Genomic DNA, 25,879 nt, shown 5'->3' with positions numbered 1-25,879 from the left:
GAAGACATCTTTTGTTGTTGAGACAGCGAGAGGCCAGGAACCACACAGGATAATCATAGGGGCTAAGGGACTTATGTGTGGGCTATATAATTTCTACAAATAAAGCTCAGAATGAACGGATACGAAGGAACGCTATTTTTCCTAACACCAAGCAGAACCTCTATCTGTGCCTTAAGTTCTAATTGTAAGATCTGGATACCGAGGTAGAGCAGGAGTCCACCCCCTGCTAGCCAGTTCTGTTTTTCCACAAATCCCATTGCTTTTATGTATTTTTCTTTACCAAAATTAATACAAAATGTGTTTCTTTTGGCTTGAATGCTGTTAAATTTAAAATTACAATTTTTAAGCTAAGATTCATTTGAAATATGTGCAAAATAGATCTATAGTAGAGTGGTTCTACGGCTCTTCTATGACTTATGAAAATCCTATGCTTTAGAGCTTGTTATTCCAGGTTTTGTCTTATAGCACAATGGGGCTTCCAGGTTTAAATGGTTGGGTATTTAAATAATCTTATCGATAGCTTTTAGATTATGTTCTCCTCGACTTAAGACTTCTAGTCGATCTTAAGGCAATTCTTTTTTAAGCATATGTACAGGAAATTCTATAATTCTGTTTTGAAGTTTGTGGAAATCAAATAGTTTAAACCTTTAAGGTTGGGATTCATAAACAATTCCTTAAAACAGATATCAAAGAAAATAAGACCAAAATGCAACCCAATTTTGTTCAAGCACGAAATCAGAAAGGAACACCAATAGGGAAGGAGAAAGCAAAGGGATTACTTCTGTTTTCTTATGTCTACATTATATTCTAAACAAAATAAGTAGATTTATGCCATTTGGAGGAGAGGAAATGTCTCAAAGAGAGTTTTGAATGAAGGTCCAGCACTAATATTTATCTAAAAACAGCTGTCATTTAGGGCCAGATATCTTTATATATCCTTATACTGTGTTGGAACTCAAAAGTACTTCAAATAAGTTAATAATTGTAAGTATGGTAGTGAAGATTCACCGATTAACAGCATACTTCTACAGATGCGAAAAGAGTTTGTGCCAGATATACATTTCGGGTAATAAGATAATTTTTATAGGGCCATTAAGCTGTTCCAATTTGCGTGTGTGTTCAGTAATTCTTGTCACAACATTTTTATAGGGCGAGTGAGTGAACGCTTTAACTTTCAAATAAGCCGCTTAAAAGCTTTCGTGCTGGAAAAGCTTTGCCAATCAAAATTAAATGTCCGCCAACTGGTTGGAAGTCAATGCGAAGGGCATTTGCAGTCGTGGTCACCGCACACACACACATACACACAAAGAGAGAGAGAGAGCGAGGGAGATGGTTGGTTACAGCATGCTAAATTTGCATCATCATCAATTCAAAAGATTCGATTCAAACAACAACAACCATGGTCTCGCTTCTCGCTCTGTCCGAAGAGCACCAAAGTTTCGTGGAGCTTTTGCTGCCGATCGCTGCTCTTTCGTTCACTCTCTCTTGCGCTCTTTCGCGCAGAAAGCATTTGGTGGCGACTGTGCGGATTTTTCAGTTTCAGTTATTTTTTTCCCGTGCGGCGAGAGGTTCGCGAGAACATTTTCAGCAAATTGAAAATTCGTGTGGAATTCTATAAAAAGTAATTCAAAATCAATTGAAGGTTTTTTCTTATAAACTGAATGAGATGAGACGCGTGTGCACGTGCTTAGAATTGTTGAAGAAAGAGAGAGATGGAGAGAAGAGAAGAGCCAGCCAGAGATCGACCTAAAAAATTGTCTTTAGAAATTTTGGTTATGCAAACAGTTTTGGGAGCAAGAGAGAGAGAGAGAGATACAAATTGTAATTGTTGAATTGAAAAACAAATTCACCTGGCAATGCATTTGCATTGGTTCAAGTGTGTATATTTGGCTTTGGGGTCACGCAAGAGAGGAGAGAGAGAGAGCAGTCCTGCCAACATACAGAGAAACAACCGCCTGGCTCGGCTTAAGCTCACAAGTCAGACCGAGCTTCAAAGAAAAGAGAGCGAGAGAGAGCCGCTTTCTATGTGGACTCCAACATGGCAACAGCACGCAGAGAGCTCTTCTGCACTTGACACCCCATCCCAAGTGTCTTTTGTTTAGGCGCACGTCTCGATTTTCGCACCGATTCGCGAACATGCCCCATGCCAGTGCCAATGCCGGTGCCAGTCCCGCGACAAACATCTGTTTGCGAATGAAACCAGAAACGTAAACGATCTCTAATCAACTGTAAACTCTATTCGTTCTGTCCAGGCTTCGAGATGAGTCCCCGGCCGCACGATATCCTCGAGGCAAACGCCGAATCGGAGTGCCTGAGCGTCGCCGAGTCGGCGTGCTACATTCGCCAGGCGGCGGCAAAGGATGGTGCCGCTGATAGTGGCTGCTGGGTGAGTACTGATAGTGGCAGAGAGCACCAGAATGAGTGCAAAGTACAAAGTCCAGGCAAAGTTTTTCTTTGCGAAACACAATAACAGTACATTCAAGCCATATGTTGTTTGAGTTTTTTCCTGTGTAATAATGAGGGATTTATTTTCCACCAATCGCCTAAGACTTCCAAAGAAAAACTTTTTTTCCGCTTAAAATCATGAAAGGCTCAACTTTATAGGAAAACAGTTGTTTTTGAAGTGTGTTTAGACGCCTTTACATGTGTGCCTACACTTTTAAACAAATATTCTTGAAGCGAAAAGCAAAATCATTAAGGAAGTTGAGTCAAGAATTTAATCTTTAGCGTCAAGTCCTTTGGGCAGACATGTCTCCGAACAATGTAGTACTTTTGCTATATGTATTATATTCATTTATTACCCTTGCCCTCTTAAAAAACTGTATAACATCAGCTTGATTTTAGATTAATTTGCAAAAACACTATTTAAAACTTTAATGTGCAAAAAAATTAATCGTAAAAATGAAATTTACTGATAACACTATGCAAAAACACTTTTAGTCCACAAACCAGACCAATTTTTTCTGTTCAAGATTTTTTGTAATTTAAATGGGAATTTAAAATTAAGTTAAAATTTTTTTAGTGGTAGCGTTTTTTTTTTTTACATAACATAACTTAACTTATCTGACATCTGTTTGTAATAAACTTTGCAATTCTGAAAAGCGGATAAATGCATCTAACAATTTGTACCCAGATGGTTGTATATTTTCTTAAATTTTTGTTTAACTTTAAAAATTAAGAAAAGTCGAAAAAATTAATTTGTTCAATTTTTGTTTGTTTTTTATTTAATTTATATTTGATTATAAAATAATAATATTCATACAATTTGTTGTACATTTCCTTAAAGTTTTATTTTTTTATTTTAACTTTAAAAACTCAGGAAAACTGGAAAAAAGTATATTGTGGCATATTTCCTTAAAGTTGTATTATTATTATTTTTTTTTTTAACATTTTACAAATTCCGGAAAAGTCGAAAAAAACCTCTATTGTTGTATATTTCCTTAAAGTTGTATTTTTTTTTATTTTAATTTTAAAAACTCAGCAAAAGTCGAAGAAAAGTATTTCCTGAGCTTTATTATTTTATTTGTATAGCTGCATTATTTTGGTGTCGTTTCAGGTTTGTTTATAATAGATAAACAAGCTTAGATCACATTAGTACCTATAAAAGTCTTGAAACACCTTTCTTTCATGGGTGCAAACATGAGTTATCTATAGACCTGCTGTAAAACTAGGCTCAAAGCTACGTAAATTGTGCATTCCATATTTGCTGTATTTTTAACAACATTTAAAGCTACACTCAGAAACATTGATTATACTTTAAGTACATATTTGTTTATATGACAATATATACATATATGTATATATACATGACCCCGCGCACCTGCTCATACCTGTGACGAAACGACACGTGCATCGAGCATCGAGCATCTGCTGAAAAAAGCCACACGCCGAACGGCGTAGCGAAAGCTCATTGCTCATTGGGCCGAGAGCGAGCGATCGTTGGCTAACCTTAAAGAAAAGTAGCAGAGTGCGCTATTTTTGCCATAGCCAGGCCAGGCCAGGCCTCAGGGCTGCTGGCGCACTAGACGGCTTCGAGCGATTGGAGTCAAGGTCGGGCTGAGACTCAATTGTGGACTGCTGCAAGGGGGACCGGGACGGTTTGTGACCGATTAGAGCTTGCCACACCACACACCGATATCTGGTTACGCATTATGTTTACATTATGTTGCGAAAGCCCTCGGCTCACGCGGAATTCCTCTGAAGTTCAACGAAAGCCAAAACGGGTTTCCATTTTTATTTACGACTCTCTCGAATGCGCTTAATACGAATCTTGCATCCGTATTTTGAGATCGTGCACAGCAATTACAACGTCAAGAGCCGGAGAAAAGCTCAAGCCCTCGCGGCTTATGCAACTCTGTTTACAAATTGTTCTCAATGAACAGGGTGAATGTGCCCCACCTATTGACACTGATAACTGATTGACTTTGTATACCCTGCAGAAAGTCTTAGCTATAACACTAGTCAACAGCAAAAAAAAAAACACTGCCATCAAATCCACTTTTTCTGATTAAAAAAAACCATATTTGTCCAATATTTTTTTATATTTAGGGGTTTTTATAGAACAAAATTATCAAATATTTTTTTTGTTTGTCAGAGGTAGTTTTAGAATTTTTACATTCTGAAACTATCAAACGGCGTTGAAACTGTACCTTATGCTTACCGTCTGTGAGCTTTCAAATGCAAAATGTAGTATTTTTTAGGTGTTTTTGAACGAAATTTGAATTTTATAAAATCTGAAAAAGTCGAAAAAAATTTTATATGTGCTGTTTTATGTATTATTTATATATTTAGGAACGATCACTAGGCCTCGTTTATTATACAAATTCCAAGATTTCTGATAAAAAAAAACAATATTTTTTAATTTTTTTTAATAGAAAACCCAAACTTAAAAAAAATAAAAATTTTTTTTTTTATATTTGTATCAGAATTTAATGGATTTAATGGCGGAGTTTTTTTTTTTGTGATATTATGTTTTTTTTTATCAGAAAAAGTGGATTTGATGGTAGGGTTTTTTTTTGGCTGTTGACTAGTGTTTTATGTTTTATTCCTATAAGAACGATCATCGAAAATCGTTGGATTAACGCCTAGGCTATAGCCCTTTGAAGTAATACCCAACATCAAATAGAAACAACAAAAATACCAAGACTTTGTTGACTAGTGTAATTTATACACCCAGAGGAGGGTTCATTTTCGAACCGAGATTTACGCGATTAAATTACTTTCAGGAAGAAATAACAAATTGTTTACGGAATGTTTTATTAAGAATCGGAGTGCATATGTACATATGTATTTTTCCAAGATATCATCAGTATGGAAATGTTTATAGAATTCAATTCTAAACCGTTCAATGCGGTTCAAATTATGGGCGATAGGTTGTCAGGAGGAGAGAGCAGTCTCTTCTCTGCTCGTAAACGCGTTCAACGCGGCTCCGACTTGAGTGGTTATATAATTTTGATGCGGATAGGGTAGGGTACCAACAACATGGCTTGACCGAAATAGGCCGCTTGCACAACCGATGAAAGCTCTCATCAGCAATGAAATTTCGCATAATTTCGGCATAACTGTCGACCCCCTCTCAGGCAAGCTTTTGGGGGCACTCAACAAAACATTCTGCAACCTCAGATGCTGTGGCCCAAAGCTTGAGAGCTTTTACGATTTCTGTTGGCCCCACACTGGGGGGATCTTGACGGGTTTTAGTTGCCCGCTGGATAGCGATCGCAACGGTTTATGCCAGTTCTGCGCCTCAGTTGGAAAAGTGGAGATACTTCCCTAAGGAGACGCGAACCCACTTTCAAAAACGTTTTTTTCGAAATCGAGTGCTCAAACAACAAAGATACATATATTTTTGTGTAATTTATAAACATCCAAAGTGCTTTTAGTGATTATTATTGAAAAATGGAGACCACTATTGTCACCACAACAACAACAACCACAAACGATTTGAGGCGCTGCAAAAAGATAGACGTAAGCCATACCCAAAAATAAATCAAAAGTGTTTGTACGGGACACACGTAACGAAAGTACGTCAATGGGGAATTAATTGCACATCCTGTTCCATTAGGTACGGTTCTAGTATTTGCCGACAATTAACTATTAGTAAGTCTCTCGGGATTCTCGTTTTGTGTCGGTGTTTATTTGCTGAAAATATTTGATAATTGCACGGTGTCAAGTTGTTGAATCGCAGCCACCCTCCCGCCATTTACAGCTGGTGTTGCAGCTGTTTTCCACACGCAAAGCGTGCATGTACACCCAAGCGAAAATGTTGGTGATACCAAATATTCAAATGCAAAAATATTTGTGTATAAATAATCAATTTGTATGTGTATGTAATGGTTTTTTTTATTATAAAAAATACAAAAACGGAGAGAACAAAATTTCTTTTTTTAAGTACGAAACATCTAATTGTAATGCAGATTTTAATGATTCCAAATTGGTAATGACAATTAATGTGTGAAATTAATGCGATCCATTGCTGTTTTTTGCCATAAAAAAACTATTTGGAAGGCAGACAACTTTTTATCTCAACTTTGCCTGAAACCCAAAGTTCCACAAACTTCAAAAATGTTTTTTAATGGTTAGATTTAAGTTCAAAATGTTATCCTACTGCCAAGTCGTAAAGTTTTCTTCCTGTCGAGTGATCCTTTAACAACGACAATTCTTTACTGTGAAATAGCCTTTCTTTTTGAACCCAAAACTATTTTTCACTTTAAAAATTCTTTACTATTTCCCAGTCCACTTTTTTGAACCCAGAACATAAATAGAAAGTTATAACAAAAATTTAAATACCTTAGATTTTCCAGACTAATTCGAATTATATCCAGAATTCCCTTTTTTTTAAGTCAATGCCATTCACCGACTGTACCAACATTTCCCTTTGGGTGTGTAGTACAGTCCGAACCGTTGCTGCCGCGACAAGTGCAAAAACAAAAAGCTTTCTAGAGAATGCACACACAGGGACTGCCATACGTGTTGTAAACAATCAACAGTACGTCATCGAAATGAAATGGATAAAGCACTTGCACTCACACCCACACACACACACACACACACGCACACACACAGATAGAGATGCAGCTCCCACACTGGCAGTCTGTTGTTGTTATTCGAAATGTGCATTAGTCGTATAAGTGGGGAAACTGTATAAACAAATTACAGTCAAGCCCCCTTTTGGCTGTTGTTTTTGTTGTTGTTGTTGTTGTTGCCATCGCTATTGCTATTTTTATTTATTTATGGGGTTGTTGGTGCTGCTTCTGTTGTTGTTGTTTTTATTGCAATTTCGCAATGGATATTATGAGACTCGCTCGCGAAACCAGAAACCAATAGCAGGAACCGCAACGCACACACAGACATATACACATACACAGAAAAATTAATAATAATAAAATCTGAGACACCAAAAAGAATTATTTGTAAACTTCGGTGTCAATCGCAGACCAACCAAGGAATATAATAGGATTTTATAAAAGATTTAAAATAAATTAAACTAAATTAAAATCGAACTTAAGTTCGATTATATTTATAAATATGTTTTCTTAGCCCCAACTGATTCTTAGCCATACATATATGTATATACAAGTCATATTTTCCTGCAAGAAACAAAAAATAGGCTAAAAGATATAGATATGTTCTATAATATATGATAGTGTTCCTATCGACTATTTGAATTAAATTGAACTCAAACTAAGCCAAAACTGTAGCTAGAATTATAGAAAAATTTGAGTTCAATAAATATATAAATCCCCTATTCTCAAACTTAAAAATTAAAATTAAAACCGAACTTAAGTTCGATTATATTTATAAATATTTCATCTTTTTTAGCCCCAACTGATCTTTAGCCATAATACATATATGTATATACAGGCCATATTTTATAGGCCATATATAGGTTCTATAAGATAGGAAAACCAAGCCAATAATTGAGCTAAATTATACAAAAATTCGAGTTCAATAAATATATATAAATCCCCTAACCTCAATCTCAAAATTTTGCCTTATAAGGGTTCCGACTGTACTTTAAAAACACGCGCAAGTGCATTCGTCTTGCCGCCAATTTTTGGTTCAAACCAGAAAACATTCTGCAAAGGGACAACACGAAGAGCCCCATAACACACACACATAACCAGAAGATAATACAAATAAATTTTGCAAACAAATCAATTATAAAACTAAATATAAAACAGCTGCCAGGGTCTAGTCGAAAAGGCGGAAGAATCAAAAGCAAAAACCCCCAGAAGAATACTCGTATCTGTGCTGTACCCAATTCATATCGAATGAGCCGGAAAACTAATTGATAACATTTTGCTTCTTCGACTCTTTCAGCTCGATGGCCAACTGGTCGGGTCGGCATCGGAGACGGACGCATCGCATCAGTTTCCGTCCAATGAAGAGCCGAATGTACTTGGACATGGCCCCAGCTACGATGAGAAGAGATTCAAATGGCTGTGCAATTTCGATGATGTGAGTGGAACGTAACCATGTCTTGGGGGTCAATTTGGCATCAATTGTCGGCGCACACTGAATTTTAATTGATCGCAAATTGTTTTTGGCGCACTCTACAAAATGCGCAATCGGTCAGGGGCAAGAAAGACAAGCCCACCATTTTTTCATTCAATTTACATGCATTAAACATATTGTCATTATCATTGGGCATTGGCTGCGGCGGTGTGTGCCTAAACAATTGGCTGAAAAAAGCCTATGAAAACGCTGGCAGCAATTGCAAAATAATACAATTAAACAAACCATAAAGCCAACTGAATGAAGGTCACAAAGCCACAATAAAGGCACACAACATCGAGCCGAGGGCCACAAATAAAAAGAAGCTACTGTTTGAGTCTCGTATTTGTATAATGGGAAAAACCTCAGGTATATATAGTACAGACATATGTATCTATTGTTTCGTAGCTTTAAAAGATGGTAAATCCCATCCCAAAGATCTCTTAACTGAAGATCTCTCAACTGATAGCCATTTCATATGATATTCCCCTAAAACCCTGTTAGTTGCTTAAATTAAATCAATTAATTTCATTTACTTTTAATTGAACCCTGAACAGAATTGGCGCTCTACCCGTAAATTGGGCTCGATGCCAGCCACACAAAAACTTTGCTTCCATTTACAATTCTCTGTGCCATTTTTTGTTCGATGTGGAGCGCATTTGATTTGCATTTATTTTCCTTTTTAATCGGTATATGATCGGTGTGTTGCAGGCCCCCAGCCATCTGAAGTTCAATCCGTACATCCGACGCGGCTACCGTACATTCCTCTCGAACAAGCTGTGCCTGCAGAGCATTTTCTGGTGGACCAACGAGACGGTGAGTGAATCGAATACAGACCATTTTCATTTGAATTTTAATTTTGGTTTTTGTTCTTTGTGTAGATCAATATCTGGAGCCATCTGGCTGGGTGCATACTCTTCATTGCCCTGACGATCTTTGACTTTCAGTTCCTGCGCATCCACGCCTCGTTGACCGATCAGGTGCTGGTCGTCTGTCTGCTGGTCTGCTTCTGCCTGTGCATGCTGATGTCCGCCATATATCACATATTCTCGTGCAAATCGGAGGAGCACTATGAGCTGTTCCTGTCGGTCGATTTCCTGGGCATATCCCTCTCGCTGGTGGCCATCTACATAAGTGGCATGTACTATGCCTTCTGGTGCCACACCTTTCTGCGCACTCTGTACTCGACCATTGCCATGGGCATGTTCGGCCTGGCCATCGCTGTGCAGGTACCCAAACTGAATGTCTCCATGAACGGCAAGGTGGCAGTGCTGTTGCTCTGGTCCGCGTACGGTGTCATTCCTCTGGGCCACTGGGCCGTGGCGATGGGTGGACTGGAGAACGAGCTGGTCCGGGTGAGTCCACATTAGCCTTGGTCCTTGCCTTACAAGAAATGCTCATCGGATTTGATATCTTGCAGCTGATGGCGCCCCGCATTGTTGTCATGTACCTGCTGTGCCTCATCGCCTTTGTGTTCTATGCGGCCAAGATACCGGAGCGCTGGTTCACGGGCAAGGTGGATTTTGTGGGGCACTCGCACAATTGGTGGCACCTGATCATCGTGGCCGCCTTCTACCACTGGCACAACACCGGGCTGGTGTATGCCGAGTACCGCCTGAACAACGGCTGCAGTGCGCCGATCCTCTCCTGAGGGCCCGGCTCCGGCAGCGGGACTCTCTTGCTACGCCTAGTGTAAATAGCTTATGGAGCACTCTATATCTGCATATTAACTAATATTTAGTTGTAGTTGTTGACCGATATGATTAATTTATGTATAGCTTACTGTTTAGTTAGGGTTTCGTGTTAGTCTATCCACGAGTCAGTCGGCACTGCACGAGCGGAGCGGAAGGTGCTTATGTCTACCCTTCTTTCTTTCTATCTTTAACTTCCTTTGAAGATGTTTCCTTTCTGAAATTGCATGTGCCTTGAGCTGAAGCTGTGTTAGTCTTGTTGACTCCATTTTTACAATTACTTTAAATGCAAATACAATATCGAAAGTACAAAACATTTCAAATGATTTTTTAACGGTACAAGAAGTGAAATGAAATTGCTGAAATATACCATTATTCCATTATACCAATATTCGACGGAAGAACAAAATTGAGGGAATCGTATTTGTTGAATCGGTAATGGCCCGGATGACAACATTTAAATCCTTATCGCTCACATTCAAAAAAGTTCGATTTGGCGCGCACCACTTGGTATATTTTTCAAGTGAGACCGTATATACTGTAGAAACTGGTTTTCGCCGCGCTCCCATGTGGTGTTTTTTAGTGCTAAATGGTATTTTTGTCAATTATTAATTTAATTTTCAATGTTATATAGAAATCCAATAAATGCAAGTATTTCGAATAGGCCAATCATGTATAGAATTGATTCATCAATCGTACAAAATTGAGTGGGCATGGCTAAATGTTCTATATAGATAGTATTATTCAACGGAACAAAGAATATGAGAAATTTGAATTCGCCGCAGTTCGCCCCAGTTCGCTTTAGCAACAATGAGTCTCATTCCATACACCATGTTGCGGCAACATTTACTTGAAAACCTTGTTTAGTCAAAATACAATAAAAGCAAGGACTAAAAACTGGCCAGTTAAGTAGAAAATTTATTCATTAATCGTATAAAATTATGTGGGCATAGATAAAGGCCCGGTTGACAACATTTAAATCCTTGTCGCTCACATTCAAAAAAGTTCGATTTGGCGCGCACCACTCGGTATATTTTTCAAATGAGACCGTATATTTCGGTGATGTTCTGAGGGTCATACTGTAGAAATACTGGTTTTCGCCGCGCTCCCATGGTATTTTTGTAAATTTCATCAATATATTAATTTAATTTTCAATTTTATATAAAAATCCGATAAATGCAAGTATTTCGAATAGGCCAATCATGTATAGAATTAATTCATCAATCGTATAAAATTGAGTGGGCATGGCTAAATGTTCCATATAGATAGTATTATTCAACGGAACAAAGAATATGAGAAATTTGAATTCGCCGCAGTTCGCCCCAGTTCGCTTTAGCAACAATGAGTCTCATTCCATACACAAATGTTGCGCATTCCATACACAAAAGTTGCGGCAACATTTACTTGAAAACCGTTTTTTGGTCAAAATAAAATACATAAAGGTAATTAAAAGAAGCAATCTTGTAGAAAATGCATTTATCTATGGAATAATGCTAAGTGATCAAATCTATATAGCTTGAAATATAGGCAATACCCGATTCGCCGCAGTTTCGCTATTGCAGCAATGAGTCCCATTCCATACACATACATGCTGCTAACATACCCTAGGGGAAATGGATGTTATAGAATTGTGAATACGTTTGTCTTCCAAGGCTCAGTAGGTATCAGGATCGACATAAATATATACAAGATACTAATAAAGTATTTGAATATGTCTAAAGAATATCAATTTGAGAAAAGGTCTTAATAAATTACGTTTGATCTACATATAAAATTAACGAAATAGGGTGTACAAACGCCTATACACGCATCATGTCTTTAAATACCAGCAACATTGTGACTGTTTTTTTGTTGAACTATTTCGTTTAAGACTTGTTTTAGCCAAAATAAAATAAAAGCAAGGATAAAAATCTATCCAATCTTGTAGAAAATAGATTCATCAATCGTATAAAATTGTCTGGGCATGGCTAAATGTTCTATATAGCTAGTAATATTCGTCGGAATATCAAAAACGAGGAATATGTAAAATATAACATGAATTCGTTAGTATATTTACGGTATATTTTTAAGATGTGACGGTATATTTTGGTACATTTCTGATTGTCACTCGGCACATTTTTGTTAACATCAACCCACGGTCTCACTTAGTTTTCGGCCGCGCGCAATCAAACAACAACGAGAGAGTGTCGAATTTTTTCTGAATTCAGAAAATTGCGTTGAATTAATCCATTGATAAAACATCACCTAGGAATTACAGATATTATCAAAGAAATATTTATCGAAAATATCCAGTTTTGAACTGCGCGGCTGCGTCGTCGCGGACAAATGAATGGTGTTTAGTGCGGCGGAGCAGAGGAAAAGCAACAGGCCAACGGCGCTAAGTTATTGGTTAATTAGTTTCAATTAGGCGAAAAGGAGCAACAGCTGCCAGATCGCGCCAAACAACAGTAGTTTTTGTGCGAGTGCGAACGAAATGAAAAGTAACAGCAGCGATCGTTGGTAGTGTGCGTATCGCGTGTGCCAGTGTGCCCCCTGTGGCAGTGTGCGTGTGCGTGTGTTTTGGGCTGGAATGGAATGCACAAAACCCATCCCCCCCCATCGCCTGTGTGTGCGCTCTATTATCGCTGAAAAAATGTACAAGGCAAAGTCAACGTAAAAGAGAAACCGAAAAGAGCGGAAAAAAATAAGGTGAAGAAAACGAGAAAAGCGCGCGCCAAGTGACAAGTTTTTTTGTGTGGGACTGACCGCCACTACCCCCCCTTGAACCGGACAGACTCCCCCGCTGCACGATGCCAAATCTGCAGCAATCGGCGCCGCAGCACCACCTGCAGCCCCATCCGCACCATCTGCGGCCACAGCACCAGCAACACCACCATCACCATCACCATCAACACCAACAGCACCACCAGCACGGGCCCCACAGCGACTTCCCCCTGCCGGACGGCTGGGACATTGCCAAGGATTTCGATGGCAAGACCTACTACATAGATCACATCAACAAAAAGACCACATGGCTGGATCCCAGAGATTGGTAAGTCTCTACAAATGTACATATATGTACTACATATAAGAGAAAGACAGAGAGAGAGAGAGAGAGAGAGAGCGGATCAGGAAGCTTATAAAAACAACAAAAAAAAACCCATATAAATTCCGATTCCAATTCCAAAGCGCTCGAACCGGAAAGATAAAGGTGCGTGATGCACATGTATGTGTCATGTGTGTGTGTGTGTGTGTTCCTCTGTGTTTGTGTATGTAAAGGAATGCGAGAGGTGGATGGAGAAGAAGAAGAATCTGAAGCACCACAAAAACAAAGCAAAATAAATTACATATTTTAAACAACAACAAAAAAGCCTTAAGTAAACATTCCAAGGCGATGATTAAGACTCCAAATATAACTGAAAACTGAAGCGAGAGAGAGTGAGAACGAGTGGGAGAGAGAGAGAGAGAGAGACAACGGCAACAAACAAAAAATGAAATGTAAAAGGCAGAAAGAGAGTGGTGAAAAGAGGAATGCGGCAGCTGGAGAGGAGGGGGAAAAATGTGCGCCAGATGGAGAGAGCAATGAAACGTACGCCAGAAAGAGAGGGAAAATAAATGTACAGCAAGACGAACGGAGCAATGGCTGGTGGGATAAAGGGGCAAATGGGAGAGCAAAAGTTAAATAAAGCTCAGCGAATGATCTGCAAAAAAAAAAGACAAAAACTAACAATCTCATACGTAATGAGTACAAGAGAGCAAACGAAGCAGAGCCCGAGAGACCGAGAGAGAGAGAGGGATCCAGAGTGGCATGATCTGAAGATGTGTGGTTGGAAGGGGGTACCGCACTACATCGGGCCATAGATACATTTTAGTTTGCCGTTCGCTCAGCATTTTGATACCCTTACGGAAAGGAGAGTAGTATGATTTTCGAAAGATCTTTGCAACTCAGAGAAAGGCAATTGGAATTACGGTATTTCTACGAGGGCACATAAAACGTCGGAGGCAAAAACTAGATATATATCTCCTCTCTGCCTACCATATTGTCTCTCTCTATTTTTGCGGCAAATATGGCGTGTGTGTGTGTGTGTGTATCGCTCACTCATAAACAATTGCAAAATGTACATTGGAATTTTTGCAGTTTCGAAATAATTGATTTCTGACATTCTTCGCCCGTTTCTCTCGTTTCTCTCGCCCCCATCTCTGTCGCACTCATTGCGCACTGACTGTGTCTCGCTCTTCACGCTTTCAATTAACACAAACATTCCCTTTGTTTGTTTCAAATTGCATGGACATTGTTAAAAATGTTTCACTGAATTAAACGCCCAAGCGTTGAGCGTCGAGCGTTGAGGAATTTCTCTGCCTTTTCTCTCTCTCTTTCTTTCTTGCTTGCTCGGGTTTTTTCTTTTGATTTTTTTTTGGTTTTTTTCTTTTACTTTTAAATGAAATGAAACATCTGCGCATTTGTTAGGGTTATGCATCAAGTAGATTATACATTCACACACATACACTCTCATGGATTGTATGAATGTTTCGATGTATCTAAAGCAAATGGCTCTTCAAATGTACATACAAATGTATCTAGATGTACACATTGATCCTAACTTGAGACATAAAGCGCAGCCTCTCCCTCTCTTAAATATTGTACCCTAAATTATTTAAATATTATTTTTTTCATGCTCATTATTTTTTATAAATTTGGTTTATTTTTTTTTTTATAAAAATAGTTTAATTGAATTTTGATACAGAACTTGAAATGCTAAATGCTTAAAAAACAAATAGGATTTCAAAGGCATTTAATTTTTAATTAATTAATTCTTTATAAAAATAGTTTAATTGAATTTTTTAGAAAGAACTTTTAATGCTAAAAATATATTATTTTCTCGTATTGCTTAAAAAACAAATAGAATTCCAAAGGAATTTAATTTTAAATTAAAAAAATTCCTCTGCAAAAGCAGTTAAGTAAATACAAATTTATCTTTACTTTCTTTAACATAATTTCCGATCTACTGAAATATTTCTTACAATTTTATTTTAGTCAATTTTATTGACTTTACGAATTTTACGAAATTGATTTCTTTGAAACCTGCATTTTTGGCCTCCATTATTGGCTTTATGGGCATTTTGCACGTCTCTGCATATTTTTCATCCAAAAATTATTCACGCTTTTCGCCATTTATATCGCTCTCTCTTTCGTTGGATCCCCCCGACCCCAACCCCCAACCCCCACACGCGCTGTTATTGAATTTTAAAAATTGCTGCCGGTAGCGCGCAAAAATTCCAATAAACCATAAATAAATTTCTACAATAAACCGAAGCGAGCCAGGCCTCGGGTGGCCTTTAAAGGCCTCCCGCCACTCGCCACGTTTCGAGCACAGAAATCACAGAAAACACACACCAAAAAAAAAAACAAAAAAAAAAATATCTATTCCAATGCTCATCTGCAAGGTCGAATGGGGGATACCCTTGAAATTCCCTCGACTGCGGTCTACATTTGCGTGATATTTTCTAATGTTTGTGCAACGTTTACCGGAAATTAATTAATTAATTTAGGTATTGTAACTGCACTTAAAAAATACCAGAGATACCATATGTATCTGTGTAATTAATGATTTTCAGTTGATTTTTGAATGTAAGAAAGTTCTGTTTTATAGGGATCCATTAGAAAAGGATAGGAAAGATCGATCTGTAATGATATTCTGGATCCCAAAGGATTAAGGGTATTCCTCAAGGGTGGGCCCTTGCCCTTTTGCCTTTTCCTGGAAGACTCCTCCTAATAGATTACCAAATTCAAAAATTCCCAAATATTTTTGCTAAAAAAAATTGTTCACTTGTTTGTACAGTATTTTAGCTGGGGGATGTTTTTTTTTAAATATTTTTTTGGTCTTTGTCTTCTTTATTTTCTTATGAATGTGTATTGTTTTTTTTTTTGGCAGTTTTTTGGCCAATTGTTTAGCCCATAACAAGGCGGCAACACAGTGGAATATTTTTGTTTGTGGCGGGGCTCAGACAGAAACGTGTTTGGTGACAGTTTCTCGATCTATTCATAAGTAATACGACAAAAAAAAAAATAGATGGAAAAAAAGAAACAAAATCTGTCGGCGGCTAGTGGCTCGAACTCGAATTCGAATTCGAACTCGTTTGTTTTACATAAACACAAATCGCCGCCAAAAAGGCCTAGGCGAAAGCGGCCAAGAGTCGGGACAGAGTGGCGCCACCGGCAGGGGGCTGTATCTGAAAATACCCGCTTTAAAGATATGATTTATGATCGGAATTATCTTGGGCATAACTTCTACAATGATAGGAAAAACAGAAGAAGAAGAAACCACATGGCAGATTGAAGCATTCGAAAATAATTTTGTGGCTTTGAGAGCGAACGATCGATAAATTGCATAAAGAATGCAAAATCATCCAAAGAGGCATGCGTGTGCGTGTGCGTGTGCGTGTGGCAGCCATTATGCATTAGATGTGGCGATTTCTATCGCGACTAAAAACGAGCAACAAATTTGCATAAAATTCAATTTGGCTCAGGCACTGCCACAGCCACAGAGAGCACATGTGCACATACGAATAGTATCTGGATATAGTATGCTATGCATATATATCCACGGTCTCCTCCGCCAGGGGCCTGCTGCCGCTATGTATCTGTGTCTGTATGTTGTATCGCAACTTGGAAAGCTGCAAAACGGCATTTTTCATTTAATAAATTGCACAAGGCAATGCAGCAGCAGCAACAGCAACAACTGCAAAAGCAACAGCAACAACAGAAACAACAACAACAACTGCAACTACAGCAAGAAAAGTGGAAAGAATGCAGATGCAATTGCCGTTTGCTGTGGCACTTACAGTGATAATTGGCAAAGGAGAGACACACGCACGGTTCACAGTCTGGCAATGAAATTTAGTTGGATTTTGATACATTTAAACAGAAATTATAGTTTAAAAATGTAAACCAATTAAAACAGCTCTTCGAATATTTATTTTAATGTTTTTAAGTTTTTAGATTAAGCTGAAAATTAACTAAATATTTTATAGCCATTTGGGTTCTCCCTTAAATCTATACATTTATTAGTGGATATTTTCAAATCTATTTCTCGGGAAAATATGCCACAGATATGCATAGGTTAAATTTTATAAATTACAAAATCACTCAAAATATTTTCATTCCGTTTTTTTTTTTAATAACTAACTTAAGCAGAAAATTATCCAAACATTTCATAGCCATTTTGGGTTCTCCTTAATTAATTAAATCTAAACAATAATTAGTGGATATTATAAAATTTGAAACTCGAAAATTCAGATCTAATTCTCTGGAAAATTACCCACAGATAAGATCAATTTAATTTTAAAAACTGAAAAATTTTAAAAATTAAAAAATAAAGTTTTAAAAATTAATAAATTAAATTTTTTTAAATTTTAAAAATATTAATTTTTAAAATAAAATAAAACAAATTTTAAAGTAAACAAAATTTTAATTAAAAAAAAATAAAAATAAATTAAATTTTAAAATTAAATAAATTAAATTTAAAAAAAAAAAAAAAGTATTCCAGTCTAAAAAAAGAAACCCCGATATCTGACTGGAATACCCGATAATAAATCAAAGCTTATATCCAAACTTCATAGAAAACTTGTATGAATTATTGCTTCTATAGTATCTTTGAGATTGTCACTGAGGCAGAATTTATCGACTTTTTTAAATTAAAGTTTCCCAAGAAGAATTATCGTCAAAGTCTTGCCGTAAAACAACTCCATTCAATATGCAACTAGATAAAATACAATCTCCTGCCAAAAGATCGCGAAAGCACAGATCGGATGCTCTTAGGCAATATCCACTGTACGCGAGCAACAGATGCAGCTACACAGCAGCGGCAGCAGCCGGGCAGGCAGGCAGGCAGGCAGGAAAGCAGGCAGATACAGGCAACAACAGCATGCATTGCATTTGTGCAACAAGTATTTCCACTTAACAACAACAGCAGCAGCGGTGCAGGAGAAGGAGGCTAAAAATTGTTGCTGCTGCTCCCTGCCCCATGCAGCAGCCGCAGCAACAGCCGCAGCAACAGCTAGTCGCAGTCGAAGCCGTGATTACAATTTGATTACGCGCATGAATGCAACGCGCGGACTGGCCACCAGTGGATGTGGCAGCAACATTTTCTAGTTTGTTGTGCGCGCGGCACCGGCCCAAAGCGTTAAAAAATATTTTCTTTTGCACTTGCAGGCTGCAGACTGCAACAGCGACAGCCACAGCGACACTCTATGGCCAAAGATAGGCACATGGGGATACATAATGTATCTGACAGATACATACATAGGCAAACTTTAGACGGCTCCTCGGACACCGCATGTTTTGCCCATTTTAGCGACCCGCTGCTGGTTGCAACAACTTCCAGCGACTTTTCCTGTGCCTCGCACTTGTTGCATGTCGCTGCTGTCGTCGAAGGTTCTTCAGCAATCAACACTTGTGATTTTTATCAAGCATAATGATTTCCTTTTCAACATGTGCTAATTAAGAGGGAACGACAGAGGCAGAGGCCGAGGCAGAGAAGGTTCTACAGGAAAGACTTCCCCTTTGAAGAGTGACAGAATTGATCGATTTCAGGAGTGTTTCTCCTGTCCTAGGATATAGGTTGGACCTGTAGTAGCAAGAAAAAACTCTTTGCTTGAAGGAAACCATGAAATTTCTGAGATAAAGCTATAGTTTTTGTATCTAGATACAAAGATGCAACGTTGTATCCCCCACCACAAAGTGTAGGTTTTTTTCAGTGTCCCCCATAATTTTCGTACATCGTCCAGCATATCGATTTATAATAATTCAGCTGTCATTCGCGCAGCTAAACAATTTTTCACTTACAGAAAACTGCAAACGTGAGCAGAAAATTAAGTTACTCTACGCCCTGCCCGCGAGACGCGAGACGCGGAGACTGGAGACGGAGACGAGTCGTCGTCCGTTGATGGGGCTCTTGGTGGGCGGGGGGGAGTGGGGGGAAATGGGTTTTTGGATTTGGATTTCAAGCTGCCTGGACGCTGGCCTGGCCGTGTCGCCGTCTGGCTGGCGCGGATCGTGATGTGTCGAACGAAAAACGAAAAATCTCTGCGAAGGTAGCAATTTTCCATGCATGCGGCTGCAAAACGAAACGAAATCCAAAATACAAGCCCTGGAATGTGCACACTCAAGATAAATGGAGGATACAGATACACATATTTTGTGCAGAGAAGAAGGGTATTCCTCTGATGCATATCCTTTAGGCCACTAATCTTGCAAGTCCTCTAGTTTTCATATTTCATGGCTTCGGGGCCTCTGAGTATTTCCTCTTTGCATTCTCTCATGTTGAACCTCTTGAGTTTATGTCTGGAATTTGTGCAGCAGCAGCGGCACACATGTTGCTCAGGGCGGTGGCAGGGGCAGGGGCTGGGGCAGGGGCTGGGGCAGGGGCTGGGGCAGGGGCAGAAAAGATTCCTCATCTGTGTGTGGAACGGGGTCCAAGGGCAGGCCATGCCTTGAGCATGTGTTTCCTCCGAGACGCGGGGGTACAGTAGATACAAAAGAATGTAGGGCCAGCTCTCCGCTTAATCGACGGCAATTAATTGCCCTAATCGGGAGGGTGGCGGGGGGGTTGGCACTGTGGACACAATGGCTTTGAGTATTCGCTGCAATCAGCTGTTCCAAGCGACTAAATATTTTATGGGCTAAGCCGGAGAACCAGACAAAGGCATTCCACAGCTACAGATCTCCTCCATCTCTCTCTGTCCCTCTTCAGTGTCTCCATCTCTCTCCGTCTCCTCTTCACTGCCTCAGTCTATCTCTTTCTCTCTGCAGTGTATCTGTCCCTTTTGTTGGCCGCACGAAACTTTTGTATTATTTTTTCAGTAGCACTTTCCGAATGCCATTTGAGTGCGCATAACATATTCTTAAGGTCTGGCCCCAGAGGCCAAAGCCGAGGGGGGGGGGGGATGCGGCATGTGGCAGGGGAATTGGGGACGGGTTGCTGCTGCGCAGGCGCACGCGCATTTTGTATCTTTCGGATGGGCAGATGCAGCAGCATAATTAACATGGTCTCGGGGCGGGGCGGAGTGGGGAGGCCAGGAATGTATCTGAATCTGTAACTGTGTATCTTGTAGGTGTTCAAGTTGTTTGCTGCTGCTGCCGTTCGTTCGTTCAACTGTGGAATTTCGTTTTGTTGTCGAATTTATGGCCTAATGAAGTGATAAGGCAAACAGAATGAGAGCGTAACAGACAGAGAGAGAAGAGAGAGAGACAGAGGGAGAGAGGGGGGGAAAAGATCGAAGAGGGACACGCCATATGTGGATTGTTTGTAGCTGTATCTCGGCATTCCTCAAATGCCACTTAAATTGTATCTGTGCCAGTGTGTATCTGTGTATCTTTTGCAAAGTATCTTCTGTGTCTGTGTGTGTGTGTGCGTGCCGCTGTCAAAATGTTTACCACAGCGCATAATTCATTTGCTCGTTGATTCTACCTCCTCTGCGCCTCTCTTTTTTTCGATTGGCCTGCTGGCTGTGGCTGTGGCTGCATTCTTGAGATATTTAAGCCGGAATTTATTGGTTTGTGGGTCAGGGCAAGAACCTAACTCTTGCGGCGGCACCACCACCACCACCAGCAGCTCCCTTTCGGTGCGTTGCGTTGCAATAACATTCTGACGCTGCCCCAATGGAATTTCTTATTGCCACAGAGCGTAAGATCTTTTGCAGATCGTGCTTAGAATTTGATTGAACGCCAGAATGGAGTTGTCTTCTCTGGCGGCAGCAAACTTCCTCATCTGTATCTTTTTGTGAAAAAGTATCTTTTGTCACACGCCCATCTCTAGCTGGGAAAACTGATGCAAGCCCGGGCATACATACAAACAAACATATGGAACGTACATAGGATGCACATTGCATGGGCCTGGCTAACAAAAACCGGCTCTTAGGCCAAGAAGTAGTTGCCCAAAGGCGACAGCGAGAGAGAGAAAGAAAAAAGACAAGAAGAAGAAGAAAAAAAAAATGTTGATTAAACTGCTTAAATGCGCAAAGCTGACATTCATGTCAAAGCAACTGCCTTTGCAGCACTTGCCTGCCCCTCCTCCTCCTCCTCCTCGAGGAAAAATATGTACATAAATAAGAACATTTTTATGGGCTGCAACGGCAGCAGAGGCCAGCATCAGGCAAGAGCCAAGAGCCGCTTGGAATGTTTGCCAAATACAAAAAGCAGGGCGTAGCGTACATAGTAGTTGATCCATACATACATACATACATATGTATGTACATATGTAATGCATAGATCTGTACATACACACGTAGCAGCTTTGGCATTTAAGGCAATGCGCGCATTGCTTTAATAAATGCATACACAAACACTCAAACACACACACACACACAAACAAATTGCATTCAATTGGTGCCGCTGCTGCTGTGGCTGCGAGTTCACAGCAACTTTGAAATATTTTTCAACAACAACAACAACTATGGCTGCTGCTGCTGAGCGTCGTTCGTCGTCGTCGTCGTCGTTCGGCGTCGTTCGTCGCTGCCATCGTCGTCGCCGCCGTCGTCGTCAGCCTATTTCCAAACACAAAATGCATTTACTTTACCTCGTTCGGCATGCCTAACGCCCCCTCGGCCGCAGTGTCTTGGCGTTCGTTCAACTAGCCCGACGATGGCGACGACATTGCTGCATAGTTTGCTGCTGCCGCTCTCTCACTCACTGTTGCTCTGTTGCTCTCTCTCGTGCCAAAGATGGGCAAACCAAGACCGCAAACAAAACTATCGAATAACAAAAAAGAGTATTATTTTTAAAGAATGATTATGATTTTTATATGAATTTATTTCCTATAAATATATGGTAACCTCAAAATATTTCGTGCCTTCGTGTCTAAAAAAGCCCGTGGCCCGTGGCCCGTGCTCCTCTCTAATCGTCCAACCATCTTGTGCGCTGCTATTGCTGTTGTTGGTATTTTTTCTTTTTTTTCATGTTCTGCTTTCCGTGCTCCTTCGCACACATTCGCCTGCTGCTCTCGTCGCGCTGCCGCTGCCGATGCCGCCTGCTCGGTTGTTGTCGTTGTTTCATAGCGTAAATAGCAAAAGTTGCCGTACAATTTTAGAAGAACTTGTCAAAACCGCATTCCAGAGCCGCTGCCAGCTGCGCAGTCGCTGCTCACCCTCTCTCTTTCTCTCTCTCTCTCTCTATCGGTTGTCTGCCCTCTCTGTGTGTGTGTGTGCGTGTGTGAGTTGCTTTGCTGGAGGCAGTTGTTGCTTTTGTTGCAACTGCAACGAGTTATTTATGCATGTTTATTTATTTGTTTGCTTCAGAGTAAATGATCACATACACGCATTCCTTCTGTATGTATATGTATCTGCTGCTGGTAATAAATATTCTATCTGTTTAAGAACCACAAGAATATCTAAATAAGCTTACATAATGCCACCGATTGATCAGACATAGCCTTTGTTTTTCCATATTGGACATCAAACACGCGCCACCAGCAGATATAATAATTTTTCTATAATTTTATTCAAGCCAAAACTTGTTTCAACCCAGTCTTCTTTGAGGTTTTTAGAAGAAGATACAATTGAGTATCTGCATTTAATGCTCCTTTTGCCAGGCAACTGGCAATTTGACAATCAGAACAGCTGTTTTTCAGTCCAGAATGCCGTTGTGGCATTAGGGATTACCCTGATCCCTCCAGATCCCTCAAATTAATCAATTAAATATTAATAATATCTACAGTTTGGAACATTCTATAGACACACACAAATCTGTTGATTATATTCATGAATATTTCCCACTTTGGTGTAGGAATCATCATCATCAATTTTTCTGTTCTTTTCACTTATCTTTATGAGGCCCCCCCCCTCGACCCTGACCGGCATACTACATTAGAACGCAAAACCACAAAAAAAAAAACACAGCACAAAAAACATTCTTTAATCAATAAAAGCCAATCGGTTATGGCCAACAGCAACAACCGGCCAAAATTCCTTGGTATGCCACGAGCGCTTACCATAAAATTTGAAATCTTTCAAGTTCTTACCCATCGATGTATGCGTGAGGGCAAAAGATAAACAAACAGACCAAAAGATACAAGAAATATCTTGGAATTTCGATTTATATAGAAATTATTGTTATGGTGGAGGGAGGGAGGGAGGGAAAGAGACAAGAGAGTAGCATACATAATTTATTGAATGCCATCAAAAATAGCTGGTATGGTATTATTTTTTTCTTTTTTTTTGCATACAAAACAAAAGCCTATTTATTTATAAAACAAAAGGCGAAACAAACACCGCGTTGAAGAAAAGCCACACGAAAATAAATACAGCGTATAACAGAAATGTTAATTGGCCCATTTGACATGCGGCATTTCAACCCTCTCCCCTACCCCCTACCCCCTACCCCCTCCCCCCTACCTGTCTCGCTCTCCGAGCAGCTTTCATTCTTTTTTTTTTGCTTATTATTATTATGAATAAAGCACTGTAAGGCACCCAAATATTTGAAATAATTTTGTTTTGGCCCTGAGGTGAATTCCCAAACTGTCTGCAGAATCAAAAAAAAAAAAGAAAGATATTTATAAAAATAGTTACATATATGTTTTTGAATTTTCGCCAAACGCCAAAATGTCTGCAGCAAGCATTGGGAATTTTAAATAGACTAAAAAACCTTAAAAGTCGCCAAAATAAATGTAGCAATTTTCTTTGATATTTCATGATAAATGATATATTTCCAGGGAAATTTCTGAATTTTTCCCCCCCATGAGCAGATGTCCCTGCCCCTGACGGGGGCACTCTCGTGCATATACGCTTTCTGTGTTCCCAGTATTACGGCGGAGGCGGTGGCGGTGGCAGTGGCGGTGGCGGCGGCTGGCCCGAGTTCGATTCACACACGACCTTATGTGTGGAATGCGGCGGCGGCCCCAAGCCTCTCCTCTCTGCCCCCTGCCCCTCGACACACACACACACACACACACACAATGGTGTGGAATGGAATGGAAGTTCCCTTGCTCTGGCTCTGTCTCTGTCTCTGGGTAATGTGCGCATTCTATCAGATACTCGTACCCTCGTACTCGTCGAGTCGATCGTAATTTTTGCAGGCGGAGACGTTCACGTCTCGTACGCGTTCGCATTCACGTTTTGCAGTCGGATTTTTCGCCTTATTATTTCAATATATTCAATGTATCTCTACATACACAACACACAGATACATACATACATATGTGTATCTGCTTTGCTTGGGGGCTGCCTCTGATCGCCTCGACTCGCTTGCCGCACAGTCGCTTGGCTGCTCTGGTATGTGAAGGTCGCAACAGTTGTTTTGTTAATGACAGAGTACAACCACGATGTACGATGGTGGAGGGGGTTGGGGGGTTGGCTTGGGGCATACACACCTTATACGTGTAGAGTATATGTTCTACGAGTTTTCCACATAGTGGAACACGAGATGGCTTACCCTGTTGCACTCTCTACCCAAAAAAAAGCACCACAAACCTACAGATACAAAAGTATCTATCTCTGTCTATCTCTCTTGAGAGCTCTTCCCGGAATCGACTAATGTCAGGCCAAGAAAAATGCACAGGTGGACACTTTTGAAGAGCGTCTTCAAAACAAAACTTTTGCCCGGAATTTGTATTTGTATTTGTTCTTGACGTGGCCAAGGTTTCTATATACACAATACACAGACATACATATGTACATATATTTAGTAGGAATTCGTGTGAAAATATATGTAGATACATTTTTTGGCATGTTCTCCATGTGCGGTAGGGGGCGGGAGATGTGTGGGCGTCTCTGCCAGCCACACGAGAAATGTTTCCGAGTTGTCTTGTCGTTCATTTCAACCAATTTAAATCCTTTTATAATGCGCATACCAAGAATTTTTGTTGACGTATTAAATACCGTTTGTATATTTTTTTTAAAAACCAACAAAAATTTAACAAAATATTTAACAAAGAACTATTTGATAGGGGTATTTCTTTGGGTCGTCTCTTCGTCCAGTGGGGGTCAAAAGTATACCTTAAGAAATATAGAACTAATTCCATTTGGGTTTTATATTCATACCATAGTCTGATTATCATTATGACAAGCCCGAATTTCAGTTTTACAGCATGTAGTTTTCATATATGTAGATTGTATCTAAAGAGATGGTTATGTTGTAGCGGCCTGTAGGCGAGCTTCCACTGATCCTTTTTGCTCCCAATGCAATGGATTTTCTCTGAATTTGATGTTTCGATATGCAGAACGCCGCACCAGCGAAATAGGGCACAAGAGAATACTCAAGAATCAGCAAAAACAAAAAATATGCATGTCGTGTGCATGACAAAAGCACATTGACGCTCGATTCGAGTCTTGCTGATAAGGGGAGGTCTTCTTTTTGTGGTTGTTGATGGAATTCTTGAAAATTTGTAGGCTTTCCATAGGCTTAACAAATTTGGGGGCTTTGATTTCGCAAATCCAGAGAAGGGGTTCTGTTTGCCCCTCTCCAATGCAGAGGTTTCCTTCCATAGCATGCTATCTATCGAATATATCCTGCCCTCAAGAGTCTTAATGTGATGTCTTTTCATCTTTTTCCAAATTGAAAAGCTTCTTTTAAGGAGTTCTCATTAAAATACCTACAATCGGGCAGGCTCTGTCTTCCACTTACTTTTGCGGATTACGTTTTCCGCCAAAATGTTTCGTTTTAAGGTGCTCCAGTTTTCACATATTTTTGCTGACGATATGTTTCATTTTTCATCGTTTCTGGC

At 39.7% G+C, this 25,879-nt stretch overlaps 2 protein-coding genes across 3 annotated transcripts in view; both read left to right on the top strand.

Moving 5' to 3' along the window:
• Positions 1-1,498: 1,498 nt before the first annotated feature.
• LOC26534253 (progestin and adipoQ receptor family member 3) lies at positions 1,499-10,500 on the top strand. 2 transcript variants are annotated; one of them, XM_015183491.2, is made up of 6 exons: positions 1,499-1,621; positions 2,253-2,386; positions 8,320-8,457; positions 9,205-9,309; positions 9,375-9,848; positions 9,914-10,500. In XM_015183491.2, exons 2-6 carry the CDS (start codon positions 2,261-2,263, stop codon positions 10,142-10,144), a joined length of 1,074 nt encoding a protein of 357 aa, XP_015038977.1. In that variant the 5' UTR covers positions 1,499-1,621; positions 2,253-2,260; the 3' UTR covers positions 10,145-10,500. The 2 variants fall into 2 exon arrangements, with proteins under 2 accessions (XP_015038977.1, XP_015038976.1); XM_015183490.2 differs by lacking the exons at positions 1,499-1,621; positions 2,253-2,386 and adding an exon at positions 5,695-5,964.
• A 1,790-nt stretch (positions 10,501-12,290) lies between these two features.
• The window catches only part of kibra (WW and C2 domain containing protein kibra), a 33,356-nt gene continuing 19,767 nt past the window's right edge, over positions 12,291-25,879 (top strand). Inside the window, exon 1 of the mRNA XM_002137167.3 lies at positions 12,291-13,215. Within this exon, the coding sequence (XP_002137203.2) occupies positions 12,974-13,215 (242 nt within the window). The 5' untranslated portion in view covers positions 12,291-12,973. The remainder of the gene's footprint in view (positions 13,216-25,879) is intronic.

This window comes from Drosophila pseudoobscura, chromosome 2 (genome assembly GCF_009870125.1).
Source record: "Drosophila pseudoobscura strain MV-25-SWS-2005 chromosome 2, UCI_Dpse_MV25, whole genome shotgun sequence".
Taxonomy (NCBI): Eukaryota; Metazoa; Arthropoda; class Insecta; order Diptera; family Drosophilidae; genus Drosophila; species Drosophila pseudoobscura.
Note: the sequence above shows the minus strand (reverse complement) of the source record. Positions and strands in the feature narration are given on the sequence as shown.